We start from the raw sequence: 19,936 nt of genomic DNA, 5'->3' as shown, positions 1-19,936 counted from the left end.
CCGTTTCGCAAAACGGAACAAAGCACTTTCCCATCGTGCATGCTCTTGAATGAGTTCTTAGTTCTTGAGCACAGTTCAGTTTTTGAGCACAGCACGTCAAACCAGCACAAAAACGTCGCAGAAACAGTACAAATGCCGCGCACACAGGGACGGAGAGCACTGACAAAACGAGATGAGCCGGGCGCGGGCGGGCGCGAGTTGCTAGCGCCCTCTCTTGGCGCGCCGCGGAAGGAGAACGTTTCCCCTTGCTCGCGAGATGCTAGCCCGCGCCGTTCGCTCACCTAAATATACCTCTTACACCGTGGTCGTGGGCTTCTCGGTCTCCTGAGGCGTTCCTTGCACTCCTTTGCCCGCGTAGGGTGCGCTTCCTTGCATAGTGCGTACCGGGGCTCACAGGTGTGTCTGTCCTCTATGACTGGCTCGGTGCAATTTGAGCAGACAACAGCGTCTGGTGTTGGGCATACGTCTGCCGTACGCCCAGGCTTGAAGCATATATAGCAAACTTGCCGCGATGATCGATAGAGGTAGCATCGGGTTTCACCACTGTAGTAGTAAACATAGCGCGGGACGATCTTGCCCTCGAAGGTAATGACGGCACTTTGGGAATTTCAAAGCTTTCTTGCGTAAAGTATTTTCACTCCTTGGGTATGCACCCGAAAATGGGCTAGTAATTCGGTTGGCGTGGTCCCGGCGTCCAGTCTGTGAATCACCCCCTTGCACGAGTTGTCTGGCGCGGCTATGTAAGCCATCACTGCATAGTCTTTTGCACCAAAACGTAGACTTCGAAGGCTCTGCACAATGTTGGCGGTCTCCATGCTTGGCGTGCTGATTATGGTGATGTTGGATCCATTGTGCAGTCGTATAAGCAGGTTGCCTTCGTTGCAGATGTCTGGGTTACCACATGCCAAAGTTATAGCGCGCGCCATCTGATGCATGCTTAACTGACTGATGTGGAGCCCATCTCTCGGCTTAATGATGACCTTGAAGTCTGTTTTCGGCAGCGGAGGCAGTTTCTCTTTTCGAAGAGAATTCCCTTTCTGTTTAAGTTGGCTCGACGCTGATTTGTCTACTGCTTCGGCCCCGGTCTCCGGAACGGCTATTAGCCTTAAGTTGTGGTACGTTGCAGTGAACCATCCCACATTGTCAAAAGGCTTTTTTTGTGAGACGCTGGTAGCATTTTCTGCGCCTTGAGTTTTTTCTTCGATCAATGTCGTGGCTCCGGTTGACGCAGCAGCGTCGGCGTCAGCCATTCTCGCGCGTTGCGCGGAAATGCCAGTAGCGTTTCGTCGGGCCAACGCCCCGACGCCGCTTAGGCTTAGAGCAGCGTTCCTCGCCTTGGATCTTCAAACAAGCAGACTTTCAGGAAATATGGACTTACGGTTAAAAACCGGTTATCCACCGACTGCGCTTTATTTGTAGAAAAGGGTCCAGTACTTCATAGATGGTGGCAATGAGGTTTTCCGGGTGAGATGAGGCGTCGAGGCGGGAGCTCATGCGAAGCACCTTTGCTCGACTGGCCCCCTAGCGTCGTCTCGTAGTGAAACACAAAGAAATGGTGCACAACTGCGTTGCCATGTACATGATCTGTGCAAGGTGACAGCACACCGAATGCTTGATGCTATGTAAATTGTTAATCCAGTGCTGCTGTGCCATCCAAAGCATAGCATAGCAAGCTTGCCTTTAAGCAAAATTTCATTGCACAGTGCTTGGAAGTAGTGGAACGTCACTAAAAGGATTGCAGTATTGTCTAGGTTGTTTGCTAGAGGGGGGTTATGGGGATGCTTCCTAAAGAGCTCCTTCACATTCGTCGGCATCGGCCATGAGTATCGCAACCTCTCGCTTGTAACGTCACCCATAAGACTGTCTACAGTGGCGCTATCATTGCCCACTGTTACTCTCCTCTTTATCCATAAAAATATTGTTTGCATTCTGTTAGGGTAGCATCAGTCACTATAGTGGGATGCAACTTGAATAGTCAGGGAGGACTGAGCACCGAAGCGCAGCAGCTGGTCACCTTAGCGACTAAAGAAATAGTCCCGCTCTTGCTTTTGGCAACGATCTTTGCAGGCAGGGTCCATGGACATCCGGCTTATGCAGTCAGTCAGGAGTACACGCCCATTGATGTGGGCTTGCTTGCATTTGCCTTTTAGCAAGAAATGCTGCTGACTTCTAAAGTGGTGACCGACTACTATAGTAAAAAATCGCCTACGAGAATCACTTCCAACACTTCCTCCAGTGTATAGAACTTTTTCCTAGGCACCTGACTGAAGAAAAGGTTTTTGGTTAACATACATGGAACTGTAGCATGGCTGCTCTCTCACTTTGTGCCATTATTTTCACACCGTAACGTGCAAACAGCTATCCTCTTTTGTATGTCTTAATACAAAACACATTCATAGAGAGGACAAAGTAAACAATGCTGACCAGGCAGTTAGAAAAAGAACCTTTTTTCTCTGGGCTTCTTCATACAGTGGACCTCCACTTTTATGAAACTGCTATAAAGTCGTCTCTGTGTAACATGAAATATGACGCTATAAAAAAGAAAACTATCCTTGAGTGCATATAAAATTTTGAGCGTTTTTAAAGATGGTACCGAATATTGCCTTATTTCGTACTATTGCGATAGCAATTATATGGGCACTCTCGGCTGATTTTTGCCACCGCCGTCATGTCCCAGATATGTATAGGTATGTATCTACCAAAGGGACGATGAAGCATAAGTTGGAAGAAACAATTTCAAGGCACCCATCAAAGATTCGAACCTGCAACCCCTCGCTCTTCAGCGCGCTGCATTAACCAAGTAGACCACGCTGCTCATACTGACCATTACACTAATGGCGAGCTATGTATATACACCATTTGCTGTTGGCTTATTGTCTGTAGACTTGAAAGATATATTCTTCAAAAAAGCATGTGTTTTGTTTGCACAAGCCATGCATGCTTTCCATAAACATCGTGTCCGATGGCTTGATCCAATGGAAGGGTGGGTTCACTGAAGCACGTACAATTGGGTGAAACGGGCATTCCAAAATGTCTCTGGCTCCACTTTCATTCTGAAGCATCAGGAAATATCGCTCGCATCAAGTCTAGTCCTTGTGAACTCTGCTCTCATCAAAATGTGCACCGCCGCTATCGCTTTAGACTATCATACTCAACCCACTGCTTCAGATGAGTTCTGGTGACGCCTGAGCTATTGAACACCGCAGGGCTGTGTCGTAGCGACGGTGTACATCTCATCAGAAACCTCGCGGACTGATGAGCTTCTTGCTGCACAACTTCCATGCGGTCTGCCTTGGGGATGTGCTGGTCATCGGAGACTTCAAGGTTAATGTACTCTAACGTGAAACCCAGTGTCACGGGTTCGGTAAATAAAGCTAGTCGGGCTAGCTGTTGAACGTTATTCTCTGGAAAGAAAAGGAGGTGATTGTTTACTTTGCCAAAAAATATATATTTTTTCACAAAACAAAAAAAAACAGGAAAAGGGGACTGCTAAGATCAGCAAAAGGTAACCTAACAACCATTGGCAGTTCTCGTTAATGAGGGGAAACATCTACGAGTCTAAACAGTCTCTCGAGTTCTTGAGTTGGAGTCCAGACGTGCAAAGAGATTGATACAGCTCACCAGCGGTTAACACCCTTCAACAGTCCAGCGGTGAAGCTGCTGTGGTGGGAGTGCATAAGCTCGGGCCCGTAGCCCGAGGGCTCGCTCCCGGTAGACGACGTCATCTGCGGTGCTGTCTTCAGCTCGAACACCAGAACCAGGTCGTGCCAGGAACTAGCTAATAGCCTCAGTGGTGGTTGAATGGTCACCAGGACCCCGCGACTGTCGTCGCCGGCTAGATGGATGCCTCGACGCCTCGGTAGCTGCACTCGATGAGCTCACATGCTGCGCTCTAGCCGCATTCTTCCGAACACCCGCGCAACTCTTCTTCTTCCTTCTTCTTCGATGCCGTGGCTCTGGACTTTATTCTTTTTTGTCCGTGACGCGCCCTTTTTTTTAAAGACGCACACTTCAAACACGCACTCCACCTATCGCACCCAGTGGCTTGTCACGTTTCTCGATGCCAAACTTGGACTTTGCCTCTTGTCAGAAATCGCGCAGTCCAGTATTCATAACATTTCTTTCATACTGTGGTTAATGCATTACTGTCAACTCAAGCAGAATAGACTACATTTAGTATGTTCCTAAACATCCTAGCCTTACTTCATAGAGCAGCCCGATGTGTTGCTATCGCATTCATTGCTTCAACATTGTGCCGAAACTGACTTTTTTACAAACTTTTGTAACTATGGCACCAGAAGTTAAAGTTGTGGCCAAATAGGTTGTATACATAAGCTGTGGGAAATTTCTCCAAATTTGTTTTTGCATGAACGGACAAGAAAGAACTGTCGCAAATAAAGTTCTGTACTTTGAAATCGCTGAGTGCGATAATGTCACAAACTTTCCACACTTTTCATCACTTTTTGCTTGATAGAACTTGAAATCATCAGGGTTGGGGATGAATCGTCTTTGTAGGGCACAAGCTTTTGACAGCTCTTTATTGTATATGAAGTTCGTGTATGTATCAACCTACAACTTTTGCATTGTGACAGCTGCTCCTTCGACCAAATTTCGAAGCCTGGTTGTAACTTCGCGGGGGCATGTCCCAAAATTTTCACTGTGTAAACAATATTTGTTCTATTTGGCAGGCATATTGCTAGCTGAAACTTGCAGAACTACTTCCATTTCTAGAGTCCTTGGTCCAGACAAAATGAGGCATAAGTTGTGGTTCTTCACTTAGTGTCAGCAGATTTCAATATATTTGTGCATATCAAGTCTCTAAATGGAAGTGAGAAACTCCTACAGTCACGTTATAGACCATAGATTTCATGCTGATTTGGAAAACACTGTTATTTTTTTTTACTGGCACTGTATTATCTCCAACGAACAGATGGAAATCGACCTGAAACACATTCTGGAAGTCTGGCTGAAAATTCATTTTTCGTTGAAATTTTTTTTTCCATATGTGTGGGCAGCCTTTCACTGTTCTCGCTATAAGAGTTGTGATATCATTGTTTACTAATGTTTTCTGTCAGTCATGTTAGCACATAGTGATGTTTAGGCGCTTGCAGCATTCCGTTAGGCATAAAATTCTTAAGAGCGCCAAGCACTGCGCCTTGTTGTGCTGAGCTGATTGTTATCACTGCAGTCTATTTTTCATCATCGACACTGCTTCACATGACTTATCTGCATGCCTGCAGAGGTTATGAAAAATGTCTGTATAAAATATCATAAGTGCTTGAAATAACTCAGCTATTCGAATCATGTATATAATGTTGTGTCAGTACATTGCTGATTGCATTCATGTCAATAATAATCTTGAGATAGCTTCTAATGAAAAGTTATTTGTTTTTATAATCTAATTTACTGTTTCTTGCCTTCCTCCTTAATTTTTTATACAATCTGTATAGTCTTTATGCTCACGTCAAGTCTACTAGTCAAGTTATACAATCTGTATAGTCTTTATGTGCACGCTATTTTGTAGGCAATCAACATGCTGCGAAAATCTCAAAAATCGGTGTTTCTTACCAAGGCTTCGTAAATTTGACCATTGCCATTCATGCAGGGTAGTGAACGCTCATCCGGTGTGTTTTTAATGTATGGGCTTCTGAAGTAATATAGTGTGATCGCTAAACACCTGTGGTACTTTTTTCAAGGGTATGATCTAGAAGGCTTATGTTGATTAATATATACATTGTGTTTTTGTGTTGTATTTATTAATGAAATCACGCTGACTAGCCGAGAGTAATGTAGCCAAGGGTGATAAGCCAATTCATGTAGTGGAACTGCTGTCAGATGCGACAGTCCAGCATCCAAGTTTACTCTAAATGTCTGATATATGTCTTGGCAGACTACACATGGCCTACCATACCATCATTTTCATTGCATAATCACACGATCTTGCTTTCGGCATGTAATTATGCAATGAAATAAGGCAACAACACACATAGTGAATTTGTCAAAACGTTTCTTTTTCTTGTACTTTGCAGATGCAAAAAAAAAGTGGGGAGGGGAGCGGGTTGAACAAGGTGAAAATGCCATATATGTATATACACTGAAAAGCATTGCAGTATGTACATACAAATGAAAATGACAACAGACATGATGAATGAATGAATGAACAGTGTAACAGTCTCTTAACACTTGCAAACATCTATGTACACGAGATCATTCAATTTGTGTGTGTGGTGTGTGCGAGATCTTCATGGACTTGGGGTATTGGAGATCTGTATTCATGTGACACAAGTTGTGCAGAGCAAAGGGCATATACATGAAAGAGAATTGTTTGTGAATATGCTGTACAAAAGATCTGTGGATCATGATGGCGTTGTGTGGAAAAAAAAGAGAAATCCAAAATAAAAATGCATTATAATTTTTTCAGTAACTGTTTGCTTCAGTTGTTGCACAAGTGAAGGGGCTCAATCTACGTCTGTTTGTAGGTAGATTCTGCATTGCTTTTGTTACGTCACACATGTGGGCTTCTGCCCAAGGTGCCCTTATTAAAGCATGTGGCTCATTATCAGGCCCGTAGCCGAAATTTCAGGGTTGGGGGGGGGCACTTGCTGAAGATCTTAACAATTAAAAAAATCAATTTTAATTACTCATTTTCAGTTGAACACCCCTTCCATAAATTTCAAGGAATAGGGCCTAGCATTTTCCCTGGCTATTAGTAAGTGAGCTTCAAAGCACATGACTAGTAAGTGAGCTTCACTTACTAGTAAGTGAGCTTCAAAGCACATGAGCTTGTCTTGCAAACAGTTTCACCATCTGCTAGGTGCTGTTGCCTCTGGAAATGAGTATCAGTGGTATGTTGTGCAAGAATGTGAACTACTAAAATTTCAAGAGACCAATTTCATGACCTTTATCACTATGTTGGTAATGCCACCAACAATTCTAGGGGTACTGGCATTTGATAGCAGTAAAAAAAATTTTTGGAAGTTTCATAAAAATTTTTTTCCTTACTTTTAAAGTTTCCATGAATGTACAAGACCTATGGATCTTTTAGTGGAACAACAAAAGCAAAATGTTTGTTGACAAAGCATACGGCACAGCTTGAAAATTGCCTTGCTTAAACCAACGTACAGTAGGTAAGTATTGACTGCAAGTTTCATGATCCTAGGAGAGCAGGTGTGCATGGATTTCGAACACGGTGAGATGAGCAACATCATGCAGAAGCTGCTACATTTTTTTGCCGGCTGCAGCACACAGTGGCCATTAATAATGTACTGTTCCACAACTACATAGGCTGCTTGCAATGCAGTTGTCATTAGTAATATATCAAGCATAGTGTAGACGTATACAAGAACACATATCCAAGGATATGCAATGCATGTAGCACAGTCGTGTGATTTTACGACCAGGGGCTCTAGTAGTTTATCTGAAGTGTGGGGGCGACGTTTGTGGGCAGGGATTTATATATATATATAGGGGCGTTCATATATATCTGTTTTTGCCAAGGCGAGAAAAAGAGGGGAGGGGTTGTAGCAGCTGTTAGTGGGGGGCACGCCTCCCCCTGGTTTCTAACCTGTGGGAGCGACAGCCCCTATTGACCCCCCCCCCACCCCCCCCCGATTCCGGACCGCCTGGTTACGACCAACCACAGTATGGCAGAAACATTCGCAGCACCTCAGTATTCCGGTATATCCCTACATTGTGCTAATTTTATGTAGTGAGGTATTTAGCAGAAAAATGCTATTGCCTGCGATTGACTAGCTGACGATTGTATGTCGCTGGCTGAAATGTACAGCTCTCGGGCGTGTGGAGATGGCATGTCTGTGAAATGCAGCTGGGGAATGAATAGGATGAACACATGTAGCTGGTGGTTAGTGGACTTCACAATGAAGGTGGTTTGTTTCTGACTTTACCAAGTTTACTGACTTCCATCTTTGTGAGTGACTAATATATGTGACTGAATACCATGCTTCTTTACGTACAAAGTACGCCGATTGTAGTGTATGTATTCTGGCTTACATACCGTATGTCATTGCACTTGTAATTTACCAATAGACTTGATAGCGTCACTTTTATGTTAGAGAATTGAATGATCTGCTTGTTTTTTCAGTTTGTACGCAAGGTGTAGCGAGTGACATGAAAATCTTAAAGAACCCCAGGTGGTCGAATTTTTTGGAGCCCTCCAGTACAGCCAATCTCGTAATCATATGGTGATTTTGGGACGCTAAGCTCCACAAATGGAATCACATGAATTGTGTCTGCTCTTGCTCGAAATTTAAAATTGCATGTCGGCCGCATGCGTCAGAAGACTAGAAACCTCTTCTGTTGGCTTCTCTTAGTGCATAGTGATGATTTGTGTCACATTGAAAAGAAAAAAAAAATCTCTAATGCAATTGATTAAATGGTGATGTGACTTGGCGTGCCTTCTGCATTCTGAAGCCTGACACTGTGGACGGCAGCTGCGAACGTTGTAGGCTGTGTGAAGAGTGCTGCTTTTACGAACAATTATTACGTCTGGTCTCGATCCCGTGAATATATGACCGTACGGCACATAGTCATGTAAGCTCGGTCTGAGTGAAGGCGGTATGCCTCGTGCCACTGCGAAAGCGGTCTGTACACGTGAGAACTCTAACGATTGTGTGGCTGATGAATCGAGCTCTCACAAAAACGAGGTAGTTCTTCACTGCACACTGCATGCACACTGCATCCTTCTCGCTGCCCGCAGTGGGTGCAGCCTTTCTCAGGTCACCGGTAGGGCTTCATCAACTTGCACTACAGCCTTTTGGAGGTTCTGTATGTGTAACGCGCCCTTACAATAATATAGTTGGCTATCACTGAGCACCAACATAAACCTAGAGAAGCACGTGTGACACTGCTCACAGACTTGCGTGGATGCAAAAGGTCAGTACGTCCTCGCTTCGCACCGTCGTTGGCGTAGGAACAGGAGCGGCCAGAAAACAGTCAACTCGTGCGAAGGAGCACTGTCGGTGGGCCATAGTGAGGTTGACCCAGCGTTCAAATCAGCCGAGTCCGCTGCAGAGCTATTGGGCTCTCGCAAACACACTGGTCGCGGTGGTATCGGTGGCGGTTGTTTTCCTGGGCGTGATCTTGACCCGGAAAGGTCGGGGTGTATGCGACACTGCCACGTGACCGTCCATGGAGGGCGGCTGCTCGCCTTCGGGCAGCTCAAGCGTGTAACGCTGCAGCAGGTTGCTGAGGAAGAGGAACACCTCGGTCTGCGTCAAGTGGTTGCCCAGGCACATGCGTCGACCTGCGCGACACGAATACGCTGGAAGTCAGCCGAGAACGAAATAACTTGCCTTTTCTTTATTCGAGTAAATCAAGTGCAAGTGTAGGACTATTTGAATAGAACTGCATTACTTCATTTACAGCACTCACTGTAGCAATGCCATCTCAGCAGTGGCAACTAATTTAATGACTATATGAGAACTCTGGTTGCGAAAGCTGTTCAACACACGCGGAAATTAGGCATACATTTCTGCAGTGGCAGTACTTTCGCCTGTCTTCGGGCATCGACGCAAAGCAGCCAGAGTACTATTATCGAAAGTCAATGCAACGTTGGCAGTGCTTGGGACTTAGTTTTACTAAAATCGAAACGAAGCGGTTGACCTCGCATGATTGAAATCTGCCTAATTTAAATCGGCTGCTAGCTTTATATACAATTCAAAAAAGCTATATCACGTAAGGAATACTGTAGACCAGCAATCTAAATCAATTTTAATAATGCGAGGGAGCAAATGTTTGCATATTTTATGCCCATTAAAATGCCGCCGCCATGGTCGGCAAAAAACATACGTTCCGCAGCGCGATTTGCCACAATTCCCAAGCTATTGTAGAGAATATTCCGGTGGCTGAAATTCATGTACGTCAAAGATGTAATAAGCGCTACTTTAAAGATGATAGTCTTTCTTGGGATACTTGAATGCGGAAATTTTGGTCTGTCTGTCTGGCTTTGTCTGTCAAAATATTCAGCCACCTGGTGAAAGTTTAAGCATTTCTTCAATGCTCAGCCATATTAATCTGGTGGCTGCGTCCATACTTCTGAGCATTGTCGATCAAAAAGCAAACGTTATGCATAATTGAGGCGCAACATCAATACGTAAGCAATAGGTGGTGTGTTTCATTGCTAGAAAATACATAAATTGGTAATTCTAAAGACACTAGTGTTTTTTACGCTGCGATGAGAATGTGGCGCTATGCAGGAAAAAAAACGGGAGTTTCTTGCGCTTCGCTGAAAGTGTCTTACTATGCATGAAAAAGCGTTCTGCCGACAAGATGCTGCTGCCTGCTGGTGAACCTGCCTTCTGTACAAGTCTTTGTTTCCTGACATTGCTGCCGGATGGTGTCCATATCTCGCACAGTGCCTTGAAAAAGATGACTATAGTCTTTCGACGACATTTGCTGCCAAGCACGCAGATACGCGTCAATGTTTTAGTACGGCGGACTTTTTTTTTGCATTGGGAAGTAGAATTTAGCAGCGAACTTCACAAAATTACGCTATTCAGTCTCAATGAACCGCGGAAGCATATCTGCATATATCATTACTAAACTAATGCTTTCAATTAGCTTGATAGGAATTGTTGGTTCTTGAACCAGACCTATGATCGAGTCATCCATATCCTAAAATATAAGTAATTTTCGAATCCCCAGGATACTCATTTTACGAATTAGTGCTGAAGGATTAAAAGCTGCCAGCGTTTCAGCAGAATTTGTTGGTGGGATATAAATAACCATCATCATCATCACCCTGACCACGTCCACTGCAGGACAAAGGCCTCTCCCATGTTCCGCCAGTCAACTCGGTCGTGTGCTTGCGGCTGCCAATTTATACCTGCAAACTTCTTAATCTCATCTTCCCACCTAACCTTCTGTCTCCCCCTAACCCGCTTGCCTTCTGTAGGAATCCACTTAGGTACCCTTAATGATCAGCGGTTATCCTGTCTATGTGCTACATGCCCGGCCCATACCGATTTTCTCTTCTTGATTTCAACTATGATATCCTTAATTCCGGTTTGTTCCCTAATCCACTCTGCTTTCTTCTTGTCTCTTAAGGATACACCCACCATTTTCCTTTCCATTGCTCGCTGCGTCATTCTCAATTTAAGCTGAATCCTCTTTGTAAGTCTCCATGTTTCTGGGGTATAAATAATGCCTATATTAAGGCGTGAATCGGCAGACTTGATAGGGAAAATTTTTGTGAAAGCCTGCAAGGTCGATCAAGCGAGGATCATGGGAAGAAAAACAAATTAGCATCTGTGTTTTTGTAGCACAAAGCTGCAAAAGAAGGACAGATTCCTCAGAAGAAGCTTCATAAAGTTAAAAAAAAAAAAAAACACCGTAGTCCGGGTCTCTGATGTGCGCTGAGGCTTGATCCCGGATCAGACTGAAATTTTCAACTACAGGAATTTTTCTGAAAATTCCGCACCTATGGCTTCTTTTGTGCCTTTGCGCTACAAACGGGCGGAAAGTAATCCCTTTTGTGGCTGATTTGCGTGGCAAAAGTACTGTTAAGAACTGGCCGCTGCCGGTAGACGTCCGCAGAAACGTTTTTGTCGATTGTGGTATATTGCCAAGCGACCTAATAAAGCAGATATGATGGTTACGTAGAAGAAATGAAGTAGACGGCACATTGCACCAAGGAAAGAACGCTTATACTTTTATCATATTTTGTCCATTGTTTGCAACGCTAAGAGTTCATTCGCTAGATGTCTCACATAAAAAAAAACTTCTTTTCTTTGTCTTCACCATAGGCATGAGCTGAGTTCCCTTTCAGGGAAAGGTTGCAGAAAGCTTATTTCAACGGCCCCCTTCTCTATTGAATAAATGCGTGGGGAAGACTTTGCGCCCCTTCCCCTTGACTTTGGGAGTACTCAGGTTTTTGTCCATATGTCCTGACCTGAACCCTAGCACTCTTTGAATCTTAACTTATATTCGCCGTGGTCAATGTTACTAGATTACCTCAACGTTACTATAAACTATTCTAGTAACATTGGCTGCGGTAGCGAACTCCCTGTAGCATTGCGCCAGAAGCCGTATAGGCTCGATTGCAACACTGGTCTTCCTATTTACGTGTGGGTGAAATGCAAAAACGGTTTTGTTTTTAGAAGTAGATGCGCGATAAATGAACCGTCACTAGGTGGAAATAATCCGTAGTTCCTCTTCATGGGATTTTCTGGCACGTGAAGCTCCTTGAATGTTCAAGCAGTGTTCTATCTCATACACGCTGACACCGAAAAGCAGGGGTAACATAACGACTGCCAGAGCACGTTCCAGCTAAGTGTTCCTTTGATAAGAAGCTTCTTAAAAATAAAGCGATTCCCTTCATCCCCTGTCTCAACGAATCCCAGCGAAAGGTAGGTAGGGGCAGAGTTAGGCGCTATTTTTACATGGCACCTACGGTGTGTTAGTTTGAGGCACTGGTCTGATCAGGTGCTGGCAACATGTTTCGCAAGTTCAAAACCTGAAAATAAACGTCCTAGAACTCATGTGTAGCGCAAAGATCCAATCGTACTTATACCAACAGGAGGTGAACGTTTAGCTCGCATTGTGGAAAAGGTTTCGCTTTTTGGTGCTTCGCTCTAATCGAAATGGCCGGAAATTGAACCTGGTGTCATCGTGGTCGGCGGGAGGAAGCCCCGCTATCACTCACACTGAGCTGCCATGGCTGTCATTATAGTTAACCATAACCGGCACAAACCCACAAAAAGGGGGCTCACTCACCGACAGAAAAGGGCATGAAGTAGTCTGGCTTGTGGACCCGTCCGTTCACCAGGAAGCGCTCCGGTCTGAATTCTTCGGGGTCTTTCCACAGGTCAGGGTCCATGTGGATGGCCCAGAGGTTAGAGATAACATGAGTGTCCGCCGGAATACGAAAGCCCGCCAGCTCCACGTCACTGAAAAAATAACAAGAAATCGCGTTAACTGGAAGGAATAAACGTACCCGTCTGGTCCAGTCACACATATAAAATATTGCATCATTATTCTTGCTCATTGTGCCTATAATTCTTTCAGAGGAAAGCCTAAACATCGAGGGTGTGTCTGTCTATCTGACAGTTACTCTGTAAAAAGAACTGTTTACAACACGCCAATGTGAGTGCTAATATAGTGCTTATTACATTAGTAGCTGTTTAGTGGCCGCTTGTACTTGCCATTGCTTTGTCCGGAGCGGCTGGTTTAAAAACTGTTGTTACTTTGCCAGTTGGCTATTTAAAGCATAAACAAAAAGTGTAAACATTCCTTTTGCCTGACAACGAATTAAAAAAGTATTTTGTGCAGTCCAGCTAATTGGTGCAAAAGAACTGTCAACACAACATATGTACTGACCCTCGACAACATTTTTAAAAGGTTCGCCCTGCAGTGTTTCATCGAATGCACCCCTACTCCGCCATGTCTGAGAAGTTATTTACTGTTTTGCACTGTGAATGTAAAAAATGTGTTCATCTGCTTGTCGGTGAGCGGGTGGCTGAGGCTATTTCTTTGAAATATTTGAGTGTCACTTCATGCTCACCAGGTTGTGGCGTGGGCGTTTCCGAGTGCTATGACATTGGCGCGACGTAGCACCTCGAGGATTGTGGCCTGTGCGTATGGGAGAGCGGGCAGGTCGGCCATGCTGGCGGGCCTATCGCCTTGAGATGCCAAGTGGGTATCCAGCTCCTCCTGCAGGCGCCGTTGGACGTGTGGGTGACGCACCAACAAAAGAATGGACCACTCTAGGGTCGAGGTGACAGTCTCGAGGCCGGCGCTGAAGATGTCCATCAGAACCTGAACCAACTGCTCCTCTGTAAACGAGAAGATGGGAAGAACGGAACGTGTTAGGAAACCAATTAAGGCCTAAATCTCTCGGGAATATGCCAAGTGCATGAATCCTATAATGCTCGGGCCATCTCAATTAGTTGGAGAACTGACACGGAACACCATATACATATCTTGGCCAGTTAAACCAACCTCAACGTAACTGAAGGCCACGTATAACACGCATGTGATGTGTCGCATACTTCGCAAGTACTTCATATACAGGCCATTACTCGATCCTTCATTTATGATAATTATTAATTGTGAGAGGAGAAGGAGGTGAAGTGCAAAGTTGCGCATTCTGCCGCATGAATGCCTTCTCAGAACAGTGTGGAAAGTGTAACCACTACAAGTGCAGTGTTACAGATTTTTCATGCCTTGGAAACTTCAGGCTTGTTCTGTGCGCAGCCCAAAATGAAAATCCTCAATAGGTCCTTGTAACGTGTGTGTGTGAAACGTGATATCACTGGTGGCGCGTATTAACATTAGCCACCCCCGAAACCGGGCCGCAACCTCGCTCCATAACTTAGGAGTGTGGGAGGACATGAAAATCACGGTGTCAGTATTCTCCTTCAGGTTACACGCGGTGACTCTCGAGGGATATGTAGATCCAATTCCTCACCGGAGAAGTAGGTGTCCTCCCTCTGGATGCCTCTGGCCTTGTCCCTGCGTAGCTGGGCGAGGTATGCGTCCACGATGTCGCGAACTGTGCCATCGACGTAGGACGACCTGTGCGCGTCGGCGATGCGCCTGAAGTAGTCTGCCGTCTGGTGCCGGTTGCGCTTAATGCGCCGGTAGGCCCAGTTGGAGCCGGGGACGTAGCGCAGCGCCGGTATGAAGTTCACGGGCACGGCAAGCGTGAGCAGCCGGAACCCTTCCTCGAAGAGCGCAAGCAGCTGCTCGAACTTGGAGTCGCGCGACGAGTACGTGACGCTCATGAGAAAGGAGCCAAGGATGTTGCTGACGGCGCGCGCGAGAGACCGGCGCACGTGCAGCGAGCTGCCTTCGAATGGACCCAGCGATGACAGGAACTCGCTGATGTGAACCTGCGTGGTTGGGTTTGCACCGGGTCACTCACTTCGGCAAGGACAGGATGGAGTCTCATGCTGAAGCTTCGACAGCTGTAGCATATTGAAAACTTGAAGTGGCTTAGTAAGGGAACCCTCTTCGATGCCGCTCTCAGCGTTAAGGCCTTATCACACGTATACGCGTTGCAGCGTGGCAGTATAGTGTGTGGCCACAGAACACCGATTTGGTGTGGCTTGGAGACTCAACTTCGCGCCCTCTCCCGATAGAGAGAGGGCGCGAAGCTTTGTGTTGCCATGGTATTCTCTAGCCACGCGCTCACGCGCACGCGTGTTCAGGTCTTTAGTCAAGGAGGGACATGTTCGGTGGCAACCGGTGATGGATAACAGCTCTCTGGTTAATGACGATACCTGTGGTTATCGCTGGATAGCCTAAACTGCGGCTTTTGCCATTCGGAAGAACATTGGTCAAGGTCGTCGGGTTAACGCTCCTTTTCTTTTTTTTTTTTTTTTTGAAGTGTTGAACGTGAACAGCGGTAATAGCAACACACCTGCATTTTCTGTTCAAGTGCCACGCTGCCGGGCCTTCCGTGTCTTGGCACGAAGTCTCTGAACACTCGGTGTAGGAAGGCACGCTGCTCACGCCACAAGGCACCAGCAGAGTTGATGATTCCTGCGGGATACAACGGTGTAATCGCTAAGGTCAGAGTATGAACACACGTGTGATATGAACACACAAAACGATGTGATAGCTCAGTTCTGTTTTCTGCATTTGCATTAAATTGAAAACGAGCGTTTAAAACGTCTATCGATGCCTTTTTCTCATACCTTATGTAAGTTCATAATTGAAGTTAACGGCATGGGGTATACATTAATAAAAGCCCCAGCTTCAGATCTTACAACCTGTGGGGCAGGTCAAGGCGGTATGTTTAAACTGGCTATATATTTTCTGCTTATTTCTGCTACGAACTGAACGTTATTGGCCTGGGCAGTTTGGATAAGTCAAAAAGTAGATTTGTCGTCAACTTCAGATGTGTGAATAAATACATTTGTTAGAATAGCATACTCTCCAATACACCACGTTTTGTAAATCAGTTTATCTGACTGTCCTTGAGCCTAGAAAGGAAGGGATACGGTTCAGAGAACTGTCTGTTACTATAGTAAAGCTGTGAAATGGTCCCTAAAGAATTATTGAAAAGTGTAAAAGATCGCACAGCTTCCTCTGTTTCTTCGGCATTACCAAATAATTATCCTAAAGCTCGATGAAACACAATCGGACAGATGACGCAGCTGTGGTTTCTATGCGGTGAATAAATATAATATAAAGCAGAATTCGACTGGATATTCAATACCCTGCCTTGTGTACTGCTTGATGAACTCGTCAATTATTTCAGCAGCGGTATGGCGGGGTCTGCCAAGTTTCAAAATAATTTTGAAAAGCGACGAATAGGGAGCTAGATATAAAAAAGTGTCTATTTCTGACTGTAAAACCGGTATGCACGAGCACTGATGTGGTCTTCAAACGCTTTGAGCATAGGTGACAATGAAGGAGTTGACTACTGCAGAGTATGAGAAATCCTCGAACGCGGAAGTGTCGTTGCTGGCGCCATCGTTCCGACAAGTGGTATTGTCTTCTTCAAGGAGGCAAGAAGACAGAAAAAGGGTTGTACTCCCGTGTTCAATCTCTTGAAAACGGGAGTGTCACTGGAATTGACGTTTCGACAAGAACTTCAGGACAGTCCTTTTTTCGTCGCTCGAAGCTTCTGTTTTACCCTGACCTGCTGACAAACCGTAAAATTTGTAGCCAAGCTTGCCGCAACACGAACGACAGCACGCTCCACTCGAAAGGCTGAGTGGACAGAGGATTGTGTACGTTAGAATTTGTGTTAAATGTATTACTCGTGGGCTTATTCTCTGATGCATTCTTACGCACGTCTCGTAAGGCAGTTTAGAAAGCGCGTGTGAAACGTGCGAAACTTCTAGTTAAAGCGCACCATTGCTAAATGTCATTAAGCATTATGAAGAGCAGCAGGGGTGCGTTACACTTACATGCATAAACAGTCACGGCTCGTTAGTTTTCAGTGAGGAAAATGCGAATAATGTTTACATACTGACACGAACAATATCGTGCACATTTTGAAAATTCCTTGGTCGATTGAAGGGTTCCTCGTGTCAAGGTAAAGTGGTGGAACATTCGAGAGAAACTCGCCTGGCTGGCTGTTCAAAGAAGGTTCTGTAGGTCCTGAATTTAAATTCCCATCGAATAGTGAACTTTAAGGCGGCGAAAGCCGCTACTTGCTTGACCTTCTCAAGCTCGCGACCATGGGAACGACTGCTAGAATCGTATTGTTCGTACCGGTCAAGTACGGCGGCTATTGGGCTTGGTAGCACGTCGTCGCGGCAGCGAGCGCCGGACATTCAGCTGCGTGGACGCGGAAGAACAGTCTGGTTCACGTCTGCTCGACTGGGGCGGCCAGCCACGCCCCCCCGATCGCTCGCCGGCCGCGTCGGCTGTCGCACGCCGCCACCCTCCGAGAAGCCGCCCAACGTGCATGGAACGGTATCGCGCAGAGTGGTGGCATCATCCAGTGGGTCCTCACCGTATCCTTGCAGGAGTTTGGTGAGTTCCGTGTCGGGCCGTCCGGAGAAAGCAGCCTGGCTAAAGGCTTGGCGCACCAGCTTCGGATCGCTGATGACCACGACTCGTTTGGAGCCCAGGAATATCTGGTAGATGGGGCCGTAGGTGACAGCAAGGTCTTGCAGGGTGCGGTGAAACTCCTTGCCCAGGAACGGGAGAAAGCCCACCAGAGGCAACCCCCACGGTCCCGGGGGCAGCGGTAGCTGACTCACGGCTGCGGTCAAGAACCTGCGGCTGACTAGCAGCACGGCGACGAAAACGGCCAGCCATGTGGGCACCGTGACTTCTAACCACGGTGAGAAGAGCAGCAGGGACATGATGACGCGATGCGTGTTTGCCTCGGTCACTACAAACGGCTGCGCGCTCTTTTGCCGCTGCTCTGGGCTGCTTTGACTGCTGCCGCTGATCGGGGGCTTCCGAATGGGGAGGCGGCCCCCTTTTATATAAGCGGGGGACCCAGTGTCTGAGAGAGGAGGGAAGTCGATGCCCCCCCCCCCCCCCCCCTGCCAAGGGGGGTCTCGCCTCCCCGCTGCGCACCGGTCGGCCGCCCGAGTGCCCGCCTTGTTTCCGTTTCTGTGCCGCCGCCTTCCGCCGCAACAAGTGTGCCTTCGAGGTGGGGGCGAGGGAGGCACGCACAGTCGCCGGCCGTTGGCGGTGCGTCCGCGTATGCGCGCGATTCCCTCGGCTGGCTTGTGAGCGCGCGCCTTTTCGTCGCTATCTGATTCTCGCGGCGTTCAATCGGCGGGCGCGTTCGCGTAGGAAGAGGAGGGTGCTCGCATAGGCGGTGGGAGACTCCTCCTGGCAATTTTACTGCGTTTATTGTCCTATTCACCTTTCGAATTTTCATTCTCACTCTTTCCTGAGCTTTGTGGAAACTGATAGCAGGAAACTTCGACTCCGAACCTGTGTTAAGTGCCGTGGTACACACGCACCGCAGTGCTTTGCTCTTGGCGTATAACTGTGCGGTGCCATACGTGCTTGTCGTTGTCAGGTGAGGGGAAAGTTCCCTACGTAATAGTACGTGAATAGTGACACGGGCGTTGAAGCACGTGTAATTTGTTTACTGTCGCGATCGCCGAATATCTGGCGTGCTGCGTTCGTGCGCTGCCTTCGCGCGCTGTCAGCGACACATTAATACTGTTGTAGGCAGTTATTAGACGCTTTTTCATCACCTGTACATAACCATCGTCACATGGCATTCCTCATTTTCAGCGTTTGTGGCGATATCTCTTGAGACCGTTCTGTGGCTCGGACGAGACTATTTTGGCCGCGTCGTCCAGGCCTAATAAAGGCGTACAAAGCACTACGTCGCACTGTGAAGAAAGCCAGCGAAATTTCTGCTAGCAGGGGTGCCACATTGCTTCACTACTGACATTTATCATACATATTTGTGAAAGTGTTGTAAAAGTCGGGCACATTCTTCCAATAGGACGGCAATCTTTTAATTGTAGTCCTCGGAATACCGTCCTCGTGTAGTCTTCATCGTGTGCATTCTTGGACGATGTCGTTGTCTTCGGGTATAATACACAAAACCAGAGAGAAGCCAGTGGTCCGGCACTTGGTAATCGGTGTCGCATTTTTCAGACTCAAGTGGACGAGCCGATTCTACTCGCCAAAAGTGCACTAACGAACACCGTGAGTCTGTGGTCAGGTTCTTATGAATCAATTTTTTTTTTTCAGAGGCGCAATGTTAGCCCATCTTCTGTTCTAGTTTCCAAGCATGGAACTAGTCTTCACGGTCGAAGGTCATCCTCCGAGATGCTTTCAGTGAATCTGAGCTTGCCATTCCGTGCATCCGCGTTTTCGTGTATACGGACGCTCAAGCAGTTTACCAGTCCTCGCCTCCTGTAGCAAGTGCTCATATGCGGCAGTGTGCGCCTTTGTTCAACACTGCTGGAACGAATGAGTGGCTTGCGTCGCTGTCATTGAGCCGGCGGAAATGACAAAAAGTAACAAACACACAAGTATCAAGCCTCAATCCGTGACACGGGTCAGGGGTGTGTGCTGCATACGGCGTCATTGAAGGGTTGTGGCGGTCATTACCAAAAGCGTCCGGGCTGTAAGGCGAGCCAAGAGGTAATGTTGCAGTGCTGATCAGCGTGTCACTCTTATGAGGTTCACCCCCTTCCTCTTCCGGCTGTCCGTTTTGTCTTTTATTGTTTCTTTTTTTTCTTACTTGGCGCAGCCGTTACACAGCGGTAGCGGGTTGCTTTGTAGGGCGCGACTCCTAAATACGCTCACTGGAGGCGTTTGTTGCTTGCACCGGTTCCGTGGGGGTGTAGGACGCGTGCATACGTGAGCCTCGTTGCACACTTCCCTGGAAAAGTACCGTGCGGCCAGTGGAAAAGGCATGCCGGCCCCCTGGCTGCCGCTGCTGGGCGAAGCAACCTTGGAGCAGCGGACGCCTCACTTTCGTTCCCGACTGGAGCCGCTGCATCCATTTCTCCCGCGTGTTCATTCGCTCGCCGTT

General features: G+C 46.8%; 1 protein-coding gene across 1 annotated transcript; it reads right to left on the bottom strand.

Moving 5' to 3' along the window:
- Positions 1-5,990: 5,990 nt before the first annotated feature.
- On the bottom strand, positions 5,991-17,956 carry LOC119188217 (cytochrome P450 18a1-like). Its single transcript, XM_075890251.1, has 6 exons — positions 17,429-17,956; positions 15,380-15,501; positions 14,426-14,849; positions 13,520-13,790; positions 12,733-12,905; positions 5,991-9,262 (listed from the first exon to the last, which is right to left on the bottom strand). The coding sequence occupies exons 1-6, from the start codon at positions 17,781-17,783 to the stop codon at positions 9,033-9,035; spliced, it is 1,575 nt and encodes a 524-aa protein (XP_075746366.1). The 5' UTR covers positions 17,784-17,956; the 3' UTR covers positions 5,991-9,032.
- Between the last annotated feature and the right edge of the window lie 1,980 nt (positions 17,957-19,936).

This window comes from Rhipicephalus microplus, chromosome 3 (assembly GCF_043290135.1).
Source record: "Rhipicephalus microplus isolate Deutch F79 chromosome 3, USDA_Rmic, whole genome shotgun sequence".
In the NCBI taxonomy this organism is placed as follows: domain Eukaryota; kingdom Metazoa; phylum Arthropoda; class Arachnida; order Ixodida; family Ixodidae; genus Rhipicephalus; species Rhipicephalus microplus.
This window is presented reverse-complemented; position numbering and strand designations above follow the sequence as displayed.

Coding starts and splice junctions, on each gene's coding strand:
- LOC119188217 (XM_075890251.1), bottom strand. CDS start 17,783: ATGTCCCTGCTGCTCTTCTCACCGTGGTTAGAAGTCACGGTGCCCACA. Junction 15,502..17,428: donor CAAACTCCTGCAAGGATACG/GTGAGGACCCAC, acceptor TGTATCCCGCAG/GAATCATCAACTCTGCTGGT. Junction 13,791..14,425: donor GGAGGACACCTACTTCTCCG/GTGAGGAATTGG, acceptor TCTCGTTTACAG/AGGAGCAGTTGGTTCAGGTT.